The 12,885-nt window shown below is 36.6% G+C and overlaps 1 protein-coding gene across 7 annotated transcripts in view; it reads left to right on the top strand.

The window, feature by feature from the left end:
• Window positions 1-12,885, top strand: part of LOC113878849 (general transcription factor IIH subunit 2) — a 79,192-nt gene that overhangs the window by 7,881 nt on the left and 58,426 nt on the right. For 5 of the 7 annotated variants that reach the window (XM_027519955.1, XM_027519954.1, XM_027519957.1 and 2 more), the window contains 8 exons: window positions 3,964-4,069; window positions 5,509-5,599; window positions 5,790-5,877; window positions 6,374-6,481; window positions 6,966-7,029; window positions 8,872-8,975; window positions 9,532-9,634; window positions 12,282-12,321. In XM_027519955.1, the coding sequence (XP_027375756.1) occupies window positions 3,964-4,069; window positions 5,509-5,599; window positions 5,790-5,877; window positions 6,374-6,481; window positions 6,966-7,029; window positions 8,872-8,975; window positions 9,532-9,634; window positions 12,282-12,321 (704 nt within the window). Of the gene's footprint in view, window positions 1-3,963; window positions 4,070-5,508; window positions 6,482-6,965; window positions 8,976-9,531; window positions 9,635-12,281; window positions 12,322-12,885 lie in introns of those variants that run through there. The other 2 variants (XR_003507149.1, XM_027519953.1) reach the window with 2 other exon arrangements.

Raw genomic sequence — 12,885 nt, 5'->3', positions numbered from 1 at the left:
ACACCCTCTTCCAACAACACAAGAGAAGACTCTACACATGGACATCACCAGATGGTCAACACTGAAATCAGATTGATTCTGTTCTTTGCAGCCAAAGATGGAAAAGCTGTATACAGTCAGCAAAAAACAAGACCAGGAGCTGACTGTGGCTCAGATCATGAACTCCTTATTGCCAAATTCAGACTTAAATTGAAGAAAGTAGGGAAAACCACTAGACCATTCAGGTATAACCTAAATCAAATTCCTTATGATTATACAATAGAATTGACAAATAGATTTAAGGGACTAGATCTGATAGAGTGCCTGATAATCTATGGACGGAAGTTCGTGACATTGTACAGGAGGCAGGGATCAAGACCATCCCCAAGAAGAAGAAATGCAAAAAAGCAAAGTGGCTGTCTGAGGGGGCTTTACAAATAGCTGTGAATAGAAGAGAAGCGAAAGCAAAGGAGAAAAGGAAAGATATACCCATTTGAATGCAGAGTTCCAAAGAATAGCAAGGAGATAAGAGAGATAAGAAAGCCTTCCTCAGCAATCAGTGCAAAGAAATAGAGGAAAACAATAAAATGGGAAAAATTATTTTCAAGAAATCTTCAAGAAAATTAGAGATCCCTTCAAGAAAATTGGGAGAAGGCAATGGCAACCCACTCCAGTACTCTTGCCTGGAAAATCCCATGGAAGGAGGAGACTGGTAAGCTGCAATCCATGGGGTCGCTAGGAGTCAGACGACTGAGCGACTTCACTTTCACTTTTCACTTTCATGCACTGGAGAAGGAAATGGCAACCTACTCCAGTGTTCTTGCCTGGAGAATCCCAGGGACGGGGGACCCTGGTGGGCTGCCATCTATGGGGTCACACAGAGTTGGACACAACTTAAGCGACTTAGCAGCAGCAGCAAAAAAATTAGAGATACCAAGGGAATATTTCATGCAAAGGTGGACTCAATAAAGGACAGAAATGGTGTGGACCTAACAGAAGCAGAAGATATTAAGAAGAGGTGCCAAGAATGCACAGAAGATCTGTAGAAAAAAGATCTTCACGACCAAGATGATCACGATGGTGTGATCACTCACTTAGAGCCAGACATCCTGGAATGCGAAGTCAAGTGGGCCTTAGGAACCATCACTACGAACAAAGCTAGTGGGGGTGATGGAATTCCAGTTGAGCTATTTCAAATCCTAAAAATGATGCTGTGAAAGTGCTGCAGTCAATATGCCATCATATTTGGAAAACTCAGTAGTGGCCACAGGACTGGGAAAGGTCAATTTTCATTCCAATCTCAAAGAAAGGCAATGCCAAAGAATGCTCAAACTACTGCACAATTGCACTCATCTCACACACTAGTAAAGTAATGCTCAAAATTCTCCAAGCCAGGCTTCAGCAATTCGTGAACCGTGAACTTGCAGATGTTCAAGCTGGTTTAGAAAAGGCAGAGGAACCAGAGATCAAATACCCAACATCCACTGTATCATCGAAAAAGCAAGAGAGTTCTAGAAAAACATATTTCTCTTTATTGACTATGCCAAAGCCTTTGACTGTGTGAATCACAATAACCTGTGGAAAATTCTGAAAGAAATAGGAATACCTGACCACCTGACCTGCCTTTTGAGAAATCTGTATGCAGATCAAGAAGCAACAACAGACTGTTTCCAAATAGGAAAAGGAGTACGTCAAGGCTGTATATTGTCACCCTATTAATTTAACTTATATGCAGAGTACATCATGAGAAACGCTGGGCTGGATGAAGCACAAGCTGGAATCAAGATTGCCAGGAAATACATCAATAACCTCAGATATGCAGATGATACCACTCTATGGCAGAAAATGAAGAAGAACTAAAGAGCCTCTGGATGACAGTGAAAGAGGAGAATGAAAAGGTTGGCTTAAAGCTCAACATTCAGAAAACTAAGATCATGGCATCCAGTCCCATCACTTCATGGCAAATAGATAGGGAAACAGTGGAAACAATGGCAGACTTTATTTTGGGGGGCTCCAAAATCCTGCAGATGGTGACTACAGCCATGAAATTAAAAGATGCTTGCTCCTTGGAAGAAAAGTTATGACCAACCTAGACAGCATATTAAAAATCAGAGACATTACTTTGTCAACAAAGGTCCATCTAGTCAAGGCTATGGTTTTTCCAGTGGTCATGTATGGATGTGAGAGTTGGCCTATAAAGAAAGCTGAGCACCGAAGAATTGATGATTTTGAACTGTGGTGTTGGAAAAGACTCTTGAGTCCCTTGGACTGCAAGGAGATCAAGCCAGTCAATCCTAAAGGAAATCAGTCCTGAATATTCATTAGAAGGACTGATCCTGAAGCTGAAACTCTAATACTTTGGCCACCTGATTCGAAGAACTGACTCATTGGAAAAGACTCTGATGCTGGGAAAGATTGAAGGCGGGAGAAGGGGACGACAGAGGATGAGATGATTGGATGGCATCACCGACTCAATGAACATGAATTTGAGTAAACTCCGGGAGTTGGTGATGGACAGGGTGGCCTGGTGCGCTTCTGTCCGTGCCGTCGCAGAGTTGGACATGACTAAACTGAACTGAGTATTCAAAAAAAGGGCACACTCAACAACATTTTCCATGTTTTAAATGAGCACAATGAAGTTTCAAAAGCAATATATGGCTTGTTGAACCATGGAGAAACTGATACTTTTAGTACTGATAGTCTGGTTAATTTGTTCAACATTTTCTGGAAAAGAGCCATAAAAATGTTCCATAAGAGAATTACCTGGTGATTCCGTTGTTAGGATCCTGCACTCTGGCTGCCAAGGGCCTGGGTTCAGTTCCTGGTCAGGGGATTAAGATGGCTAAAGCCTTGAGGCGCAGCCAAGGGGAAAAAATAATGTTCCTTGGAGTAAGCTTAGGAAATGTTATGAAAGAAGAAAAATTGTCAGTCTACAAATATTCTGTTTACAACACTATGTATAATAGTGACAAGTTGAAACTAATTTAAATGTTCACTGGTATGAGGATAATTTGCTGTATGATAAATTCGATGTTTTCATTATCATTAAGTAATATGAAAACAGTGATGAAACAGGAGGAAGAGTCTGAAGAATACCATATTTTATTGAACCTCAGATTTTATTGTTTGTAAGACACCTTTATTTTATGAGCCCTCAAGAAGGAAACACTCTGGCATTTAACCTTTGACACAGTGTCAAATGACATGTGAATTGTTCATACCAGTTTCTTGGTGGTTTGACAGGTCTCAATTTTTGGCGGTTTCTCTTCCTTTCATTTATATTGCTTAGCATGAATTAGACAGTCTTTTCAGAGGCCATTCCAATAACAACATAACACAGTTTTGTCTCTTTGTGGAAATCCTTTCTTAGGTCTTATAAAGTGGTTGTTTTCTCCCCCTGCAGAAAAACATGGAAGTGTAGGCATTCTTCCATCAATGAGTTTTTGCTTCCACTAACAAATTTGCACCTTACTGTTCTGTTCCATGCCTTTCTACATAAAAATATAACCTTTTGTATAAACTTAAAAAAAAAAAACACTTTAAATAGAAATTAATAGGAACAGCACAAACAGTGCACGTGTTGCGGTTGGACCAGCAGCGTAGCAATAGCGTTCACAGGAGCAGGCAGTGGCAGCTGTGTCACTGGCTGCCAGTGGTTGGAGGACACATCATGATTTCAGAGATGTTAAATGTGAACATATGTTAGTATTAAAAATGATGAAATAGGAAATATGAAGAGTAAAAAGTTTTACATTCAATTTAATATTATTAAAATGTGTTGCTAAAAGACAAAAAGATTATTTGTATTTGAGTTTTTCAATATGAGTGAGACTTTATAACATTTCTGGTAAAAGTGCATCTTGCTAAAACTGTAAATCAAAGGGATTCTGTTTAACATCATAAATATGTAAATTTGCGAGAAAGGTAAATTTCCATAGTGTATATATACATTTTATTAAAAGATATTTTCCATTTATATTTTAGGAAACCCACGGAAACATATAACATCTTTGAAGAAAGCTGTAGATATGACTTGCCATGGAGAACCATCTCTTTATAACTCCTTAAGCATGGCTATGCAGACTCTAAAGTTAGTGTTTTACACTTATTGTTTATAATTTATTTCAACATTTTTTGAATGAGTTAAGTTGAAATGATAATGTTAATATGCATCTCCGTAAACCTAACTATAATGAAATTGTTATTAAGAGAAATACGTAACATTATTTATAGTGTATAGTATGATGTTGGTTAATAATTTTGATTTTACGTTTTAGTTGCTGAGGTATATCCTTAAAGATTTTGGAAAAATATAATTAAAGATGTAGCAATATTACTAGTGGAGAAGAAATAACGATGAAAAATTTTTTTATTGAAAATTGATTATATGTGGAAGTTAATGTGGTATAATAACTGAGTTTGTTGTATACTGGTTTTTGTTAACTAATTTTATAATACATCTGTAAATTAATAATACCACTTTTCTAGCAGTTTTAACTATGTAGAATATAGCTAAAACCCCAAAGAAAGTATTCAGTATAGTTAAAGCTTATATATTTTATCCTTAGATAGTCTATCCTGACTCAAATTTTTATACCTTTAAATAATAGACTTTTTTTTAGTTTTGAAGTAGTTGAGGAGGTAACACACACAATGAAGGTAGATACAATAGCAATATCCACAGTGAAAACTGAGCCTAACAATGAAAATTAAAGCAGGAAAGCTATAAATAATTGATAACATCACACCAAAAAGCATAGATATCTCTATTTAGTTTAGAGGAGAACAGTTCATCATATCTTAAAATCCTGTAAGCCATCATTTAATTAAATGGTGGTGGTGGTGCTCAGTCATGTCCAACTGTTTGCAACTCTGTGAACTGTAGCCCACCAGGCTCCTCTATCCATGGAGTAGTCCAGGCAAGAATACTGAGTAGGTTGTTATTTCCTGCTCCAGAGGATCTTCCCAGCCCAGGGATCGAACCCGTGTCTCTTGAATCTCCTGCTTGGCAGGTGAATTCTTTACCAATGTGCCACCGAAATGGTACACAGTCATTTATGACTATTATGACAATCACCATGAGGTTAAATTGTAGTCTTTAAAAAAGAAGTATGTTACTATTTTCAGGCCACATATGTGTACCTTAATGTTGATTCATATGGTATTGTCATACTTTCCAGTGTATACCTTAGACTTTGTATGAAACCAACCTGTTAGAACGTAAGCTGCATGATGTCAGGAACCTCACTGATCTTATCACTTTATCCTTAGAACTTGAAAGAGTATTCAGTAAATGAATCAGTGAATTATTTTTGTGTGTAGCTAATTTTAGAAAAACTGGTATTAAGGTTTTTAGAGTATACTCACAGTTCATTCCTTTGTGATGTTGAAACAGACGGGATTGTTCTGTAGTCTGTTTGTAAACCATGTGTACTTTTTTGTATCTGTACTAGTCTTAAGTTTTTTTAATTAATGTAATTTATTATACTTATTTGGAGTGTTTTTTTTTTTTTTTTTTCCTTTTTTTAGACACATGCCCGGACATACAAGTAGAGAAGTCCTAATCATCTTTAGCAGCCTCACAACCTGTGATCCCTCTAACATCTATGATTTAATCAAGGTAGAACCAATAATTTCTTCATAATCAAAACCAGTTACAGCTCTAAAGAGAATTCTTTAGAGTTCTCTAAATTTATTACTAGAATTCTCCGAGTTTATTACTAGTTTTCAGAGCATTCTATTTATCAAGCGTATTAATTATTCTTTTTTTTCTTCCCTCAAAACTCTCCATTTACTTGGATTTTACGAAGAGTCTAAAGGCAGCTAAAATCAGAGTGTCTATTATTGGATTGTCTGCAGAGGTTCGAGTATGCACTGCACTTGCTCGTGAAACTGGTGGTATATATCTAGAATCTTCAATATTTACTCATAATCACTATGTGAAAAGTAACAATTTATTAGTTAAAATACTTTTATTGGTTTTTTAAAGCTGCTAAATTTAAATTAGTGTGTGTCCCAAAGTCCAAAATGTGGGTAGTCATATTAAATATATCACCAGTTGTATAACCAATGCAAGAAATTTTTAGTAGTTATGCCAGTGTTTAGAGGAACCATTATAACTACTGGAAAGCTAGAAATTTTACTATGTGTAACACTTAGTGAAAATCTTGTTAATTGGCTTTAATTAAACTGAAAATTACAGTTATTGTCAGTGAAGTCAGTTTAGAGATGTTATTTAAATAAATATTTTGAAAAATGGTAATTTAACATAAGCATTTATTTTGAAAATGAACATTTTTAGATGGTAGAACATTTACAGAATCATATAGAAATTACAGATCATTCTTATGTCTGGAAAGCTCATGTTTCTTTTCTTTTATTCTTGTCTTGCTAGGCACGTACCATGTTATTTTAGATGAAAGCCATTACAAAGAATTGTTAACACATCATGTTAGTCCTCCTCCTGCTAGCTCAAATTCTGAATGCTCACTTATTCGTATGGGTAGGTGTTTATTTTGTGTTATTTAATTAAATAAAAATTTATATGAAAAATAAAGTACATAGGTTTGGACATTCCAAAATTTTAAACAGAAGTATGTTCTTATATAAAGTGAAAGTAAACTTTGTCATGGACTCCTCTGTTGTGTCAGAAAGTATTTAAGAATTGCATTTTCTTTTTAAAATGTAGTATGTGTTATGTATTAAGTGTTGTTAAGTTAGAAAATATGCATATGAAACTTTAGAATCTGAGACCATATGTATGGACATATGGTCCTCCACTTCCCCCGTTTTACTCCACTATTAATTTTTCTTCTAACTGGAAATTGCTGTCAGTTTGACCATGCTCTAATAAATGTACAAAAGACAGGAAAGAGAACTTTTGGACAACTTTGTAAGCTTTCTGGTAGGAACATTTTTAGGTTTCTATTACTAGAATTTTTCTATTTCCTTGGGGGAGAAAAAGTAATATATTTTCTTCCATAAAGGATTTCCTCAGCATACCATTGCTTCTCTGTCTGACCAAGATGCAAAACCCTCTTTCAGCATGGCGTAAGTAAAAACCTTAAAACTGTTTATGATAATGTTTTTACATTGTTAATTCCTTCCTATAAGTTACAAATTAAAAAGATAGGCTTGAAATGTAATGACTTTTGTAGACAATTACTTTCTATGTAGCTGTAAAAAGGAGAGAGAACTATATATACTCCTGTAATATTACTGGCTAAAACAGCAGGGTAGAGAAAAGTGTGTCATATGCTACCGATCATCTAACAAACTGTGGAAAATTCATAAAGAGATGGGAAGACCAGATCACTTTACCTGCCTCCTGAGAAATCTGTATACAGGTCAAGAAGCAACAGTTAGAACCAGACGTGAAACAATGGATTGGTTCAAAATTGAAAAAGGAGTACGTCAAGGCTGTATATTGTCATCCTGCTTATTTAACTTATATGCAGAGTACATCATGCGAAATGCTGGACTGGATGGAGCACAAGCTGGAATCAACATTTCTGGGAGAAATATCAACCACCTTGAATCATTAGCTGAGTGTTGATGTGTACATTCCTATCAGGACACTCCTGGAGGCCAGAGAAAGAAGCACGGAGTGGAGCAGCAGAACAGTCCCTAGAGCTCACGTGGGCAGGGAACGGCTCATTCCCACCAGTCAGTGTGGAAAGGCCTCTTAATGTCACAGGCATTGAATGGAGTCCACAGTAATGAAACCGAATTTACCCTAGACTAGCAGCTGTTCTGGACAGCCAGAAAACTTAAAAGCAAGTTTTGGCATCAAACTATTTGCTTAAGTGTATTTTGGAAAAAGAAACACAACATATTTAAATCAATACAAAAAAAAAATCCGTCACCAAAAGCACAGCAAAATTCACAGTATCTGGCTGCCAATCAAAAATTACCAGTCATGCATTATAGACAGAGAATGAACTCATGGTTGCCAGGGGGAAGGATGGGGAGAAGAGATAGGAAGTTTGAGATCAACGTGTACACACTGCTGTATTTAAAATGGATAACCTACAAGGACCTACTGTATATAGCATAGGGAAGTCGGCCTAGTGTTACGTGGCAGCCTGGATGGGAGGGGAGTTTAGGGGAAAGTGGATATGTGTATATGTATGGCTGAGTCTCTTGGCTGTCCAGCTGAATCTATCACAACATTGTTAATCAACTATGATATAAAATGTTTTTAAAAAAGTTTACCAGTCATGCAAAGAAGTAGGAAAATATGACCCATAACAAGAAGAAATATCATAGAATGGGAACATATTCAGAAATAACACAGTTGTTAGTAGGTAAGGTGTTAAAATTATTGTAAATGTATTCTGTGTGCTCAGGAAAATTAAAGAGTACATGAATTTGATAAGAGATAGGGAGGATAGAATAAAGACCCCAATCACATTTCTAGAGATAAGCAATACAGTGTGTTAGGTGAAAAATATACTAGAGTAAGATTAATGGCAGTGAAGTGAAGGGAAGTGGAAGTTGCTCAGGACTCTTTGCGACCCTGTGGACTATACAGTCCATGAAATTCTCCAGGCCAGAATACTGGAGTGGGTAGCCTTTCCCTTCTCCAGGGGATCTTTCCAGCCTAGTGATCGAGCTCAGGGCTCCCGCGTTTCAGGCAGATTCTTTACCAGCTGAGCCACAAAGATTAATGGCAGATTAGTCACCAAAGAAGAGAAGTGAATTCAAAGACATTAATAGAAGCTATTCAAAACAAAACAGAGGAAAAGACAAATGTGAACAGACCATAAGTGAGCTATGAAACAACTTAAAGGTTTTAAAGTTACAGTGGCATCCCTTGTTTTGCTTTACCTGCTCACATCTTTGTATATCACTTTTTAAAAAGTAATATTTCCTCCCCCTGCCCCGCAACAGGCATCTGGATAGCAACACTGAGCCAGGACTTACATTGGGAGGCTATTTCTGCCCCCAGTGTCGGGCAAAGTACTGTGAGCTTCCTGTCGAATGTAAAATCTGTGGTAAGAAACCAACTGTTCATTTTCTAGTAAATTAATATTGGATAACTTCTTACCTATATTGCTATTAAATATAAATATTAAGCTCTGCTTATCTTTCTGGATTTGATCTGTTAAAAGAGACATAGGCTGTTTTTTTCATTGTGTGCCTAGTACTTCATTTTTAAGAATAAACATGGCATTATGGATGTTTCCTGGTTCTCTTTCCAGAAAAACTGTGCTCTTCAAAGACAGTGCAGTAGATCTAGTTGACGTTTTTGCTTCTCTTCATGAAATAAATACATATGAGAATGAAGAATTAAAATAATAGAGTTGTAGAACTTTATTTCATTTACAAGTAAGCACATGGGCCAAGAGAGATCACGTACTTAGTGACAGAGCTAAGACTCCATCTTGGAGTCTCCTTTTATGGCCACTGATTAACTAAGAAATGAATAACTGCAATCCTAGAAAAAAACAAACTTGAAAATATTTAGCCTAAGTTATATCATCTGACATTTCAGCCATCATCTTTGTGAGGTTTGGGTTACTAAATATGTCTTTCTGCTTTGTATGTTAGGTCTTACTTTGGTGTCTGCTCCCCACTTAGCACGATCTTACCATCATTTATTTCCTTTGGATGCTTTTCAAGAAATTCCCCTAGAAGAACATAATGGAGAAAGGTATATGAGTTTTGATTAATTTATACCTGTTTCAAGTGGTAAAGTTATATCCAAATATGTTGTTATTAACACTACATAAAAGAGTGTCATTCACTTGGGCAAGATTATTGCTACTACAGAAAATGAGATGTAGAATGCCTTGTTTATGACTGAAATGATTGAACAGACCTGGATCTCCAGAAACCTATTTCCCTGACCCCAGCTATATGTAGCTGGAGTGGTGGTGTGTTGGTAAATCAGCTCTCCAAAAAGAAAAAAAAGGCCCTGACTTGTAGCATTTGTTGATTTCTGTCGTATAAAACTGGAAGATTTATCCAGGGAGCCTAATATCAAAATAATGTAAGAAATAAAGAAAAGATATAAGATGGGAAAGAAATATTCAAGGATAATTTCTACTATTGAAGGAGAGAATTTTCTGGATGGAAAGGAACTGTCAAGTGCTTGACATATTGAAGGCAAACAGACTTGCACTAACATGTATCACTGTGAAATTTCAGAGTACACTGCAGCAGAACATTAGCCCTGAACATTTCTATAGAGGGAGAATGGGGTCACATGACCTGGAATTAAAATTGTTTGGCTCCTGGGACTTCACTGATGGTCTTGCAGTTAAGACTCCACGCTTCCACTGAGTGGGGTACAGGATTGATCTCTGGTCAGGCGATGGCACCCCACTCCAAAACTCTTGCCTGCAAAATCCCATGGACGGAGGAGCCTGGAAGGCTGCAGTCCATGGGGTCGCTGAGGGTCGGACACGACTGAGCGACTTCACTTTCACGCATTGGAGAAGGAAATGGCAACCCACTCCAGTGTTCTTGCCTGGAGAGCAAGAACGGGGGAAGCAGGGACCGGGGAGCCTGGTGGCCTGCCGTCTGTGGGGTCACACAGGGTCAGACATGACTGAAGCGACTTAGCAGTAGGAGCAGCAGCAGGGAACTAAGATCCCACATGCTGTGTGGTGCAGCAAAAAAAACCCAAAACATTGTTTGACATCTCGTGAACAGCACTGGATGCTGACATGGAGCAGTTTCCTTCAAAATTTGGAGTGAAAATTATTGCCAACTGAATTGTATACCCAGCCAAGCTACTGTTTAAATGTAGGTAGACTAGAGACTTCCTTGGCAGTCCAGTGGTTAACACTCCACGCTTCCAGTGCAGGGAGCATGGGTTCAATCTCTGGTTAGGGAGCTAAGTTCCTACATGCTGCATGGTTTGGCCAAAATATATATATATATATATATATATATATATACACACACACACACACACACAGGTAGAATAAAGGTATTTTCAGATTTGTAAGGTCTCAAAAAGAGACTTGCTTGGGAAGCTGTGGAAGAGATGACTCAAAGGAACTGAGAATGAGAATGAATGAAAGAGAATAGGAATATTTATCTAATCAAAAGTGGCTAAAGCAAACTTGTAAGATGAAGTCCCAGAATGACACTTATTTGTCAGATACGGAGAATAGTCAGTCCAGTTTGGAAAACGTCAGAATGCTCCAGGAGAGGTGTCACCAGAAGATGGAAACTATAGAATTCTTGATGTAGCTGAACATAACAATAGGGTATTTAGGCTTCTCAGGAAACGGTTGGGGCTGAGTAATTAGAACAAATAAGCTTATGAATAACATACTTATTAACTCCAGGAAAAAAATGTATTTTACAGAGAGGAAAAGTTGTATGGCATGGCTCAGCTGAATACGTCTATATAGTGATGATAAACTAAATATTTAATATTGTTTCATCTGGAATGATTTAGCTACAAAGAATTGAGAATGGGATTTGTTATGTGTGTACTGTATTGTATTGGTTCAAGATGGTTGAAAGAGAATTAAAATCTCATCTTCCATAGTGGAAAGTTCATAGCCAATGCCTATGAAAAGACCAAGAGCTGTGAGCATAGGTAACTGTCAAACAGTTAAAATTTTTGAAAGGATTTGCTCTGTAAATGAAGTGAGGGGTGGGTTGGGAGGGAACTGATCTTTTTTATATTAAGTTTGGAGAACTTTTAATTCTTTAAACCGTTCCTTGAAAATTAAGCCCTTAGGCATCCATTTTTGCCATAAATTAACCCCTCTCTGTTCATTTGGACTTGTTTCAGCTGTCTGCTATCTTTGGGAAAGTTGAAAAATAGTCATGAAAATTGTTTTCTCTAGAATCATAGTTGAGAAAGCATACTCATATTTAACCTTGATGTAAATAAGATTAGTTTGAGGAAAAATTTAAGCTATCAGATAACCTTAGGGTATAGTGTGGAATTTTCTTAAATTACTGGTATTCTTAATTATTTCTCCTAAAAATCATGCCTAAAGATAATTACAGTTGACCCTTGAACAACATGAATTTGAAATGCAAGGGTCCACTTACATGCATTTTTTTCTGTAAATACATACTACAGTACTACATGTTCCATAGCTGGTTGGATCCTCTAATGTGAAACTACAGCTATGGAGGGTCAGAGGGCCAGAGAGCCAACTGTAAAGTTACACTCAGATTTTTAACCTTGGGGGTTGACAGCCCTAAACTGCCTGTTGGTCAAGGGCCAACTGTACTTACTAATTAGAGAATTCTTGTTATTGAGATTTTCCTGAGCTATTTTAATGAGTAAATTCTTAACAAAATGATTCTTAAACTTTCTTTTTCAGGTTTTGTTATGCCTGTCAGGGGGAATTGAAAGACCAACATGTAAGTTCATGTGCTTTGTGAATATTAATTATTGTACAATAAATACTGAAGAAATGGTATTATAAGTTTTCAATAGATTGTTGAAGACCAAGCTCAAATCAGGTTATTCCTCAGAAGTATAGCAGTAGGTGGAGATTAAATGGGAGCTATTACAGACAGTTGTTTTACTTTGTCTTCAGTTTGCAAGCTAAACTGCATTTAGCTTGAAAGTACTAAAAGTTTTTTCTCTTTTTTTTTTAACTTTAGGGTCTCATTTTTTACTTTTTACTTTATTTTACTTTAGGCTCTCATAACTTATTTTGAAGTTACCATTTATGGTGGCCTCAGATCTTAAGAATATTCTCCCCATTGAGGAACTGAGAAAATATTTTTTAAAATGTTAACGGGGGCCAATTTGAACATAGCAACTTATGTAAAGTTGCAAATAAGATAGGTCACTGTTTAGTTTTAGTTACATGTCCATGTTTAAAACTATACTTTATAAACTATATAAAATACTAGTAGAAAGGATTGCTTGTTTTATTTTACTCTCAGCATTTCATAAAACAATTTTATTTGGAATTC

This window comes from Bos indicus x Bos taurus, chromosome 20 (assembly GCF_003369695.1).
Source record: "Bos indicus x Bos taurus breed Angus x Brahman F1 hybrid chromosome 20, Bos_hybrid_MaternalHap_v2.0, whole genome shotgun sequence".
In the NCBI taxonomy this organism is placed as follows: Eukaryota; Metazoa; Chordata; class Mammalia; order Artiodactyla; family Bovidae; genus Bos; species Bos indicus x Bos taurus.
Note: the sequence above shows the minus strand (reverse complement) of the source record. Positions and strands in the feature narration are given on the sequence as shown.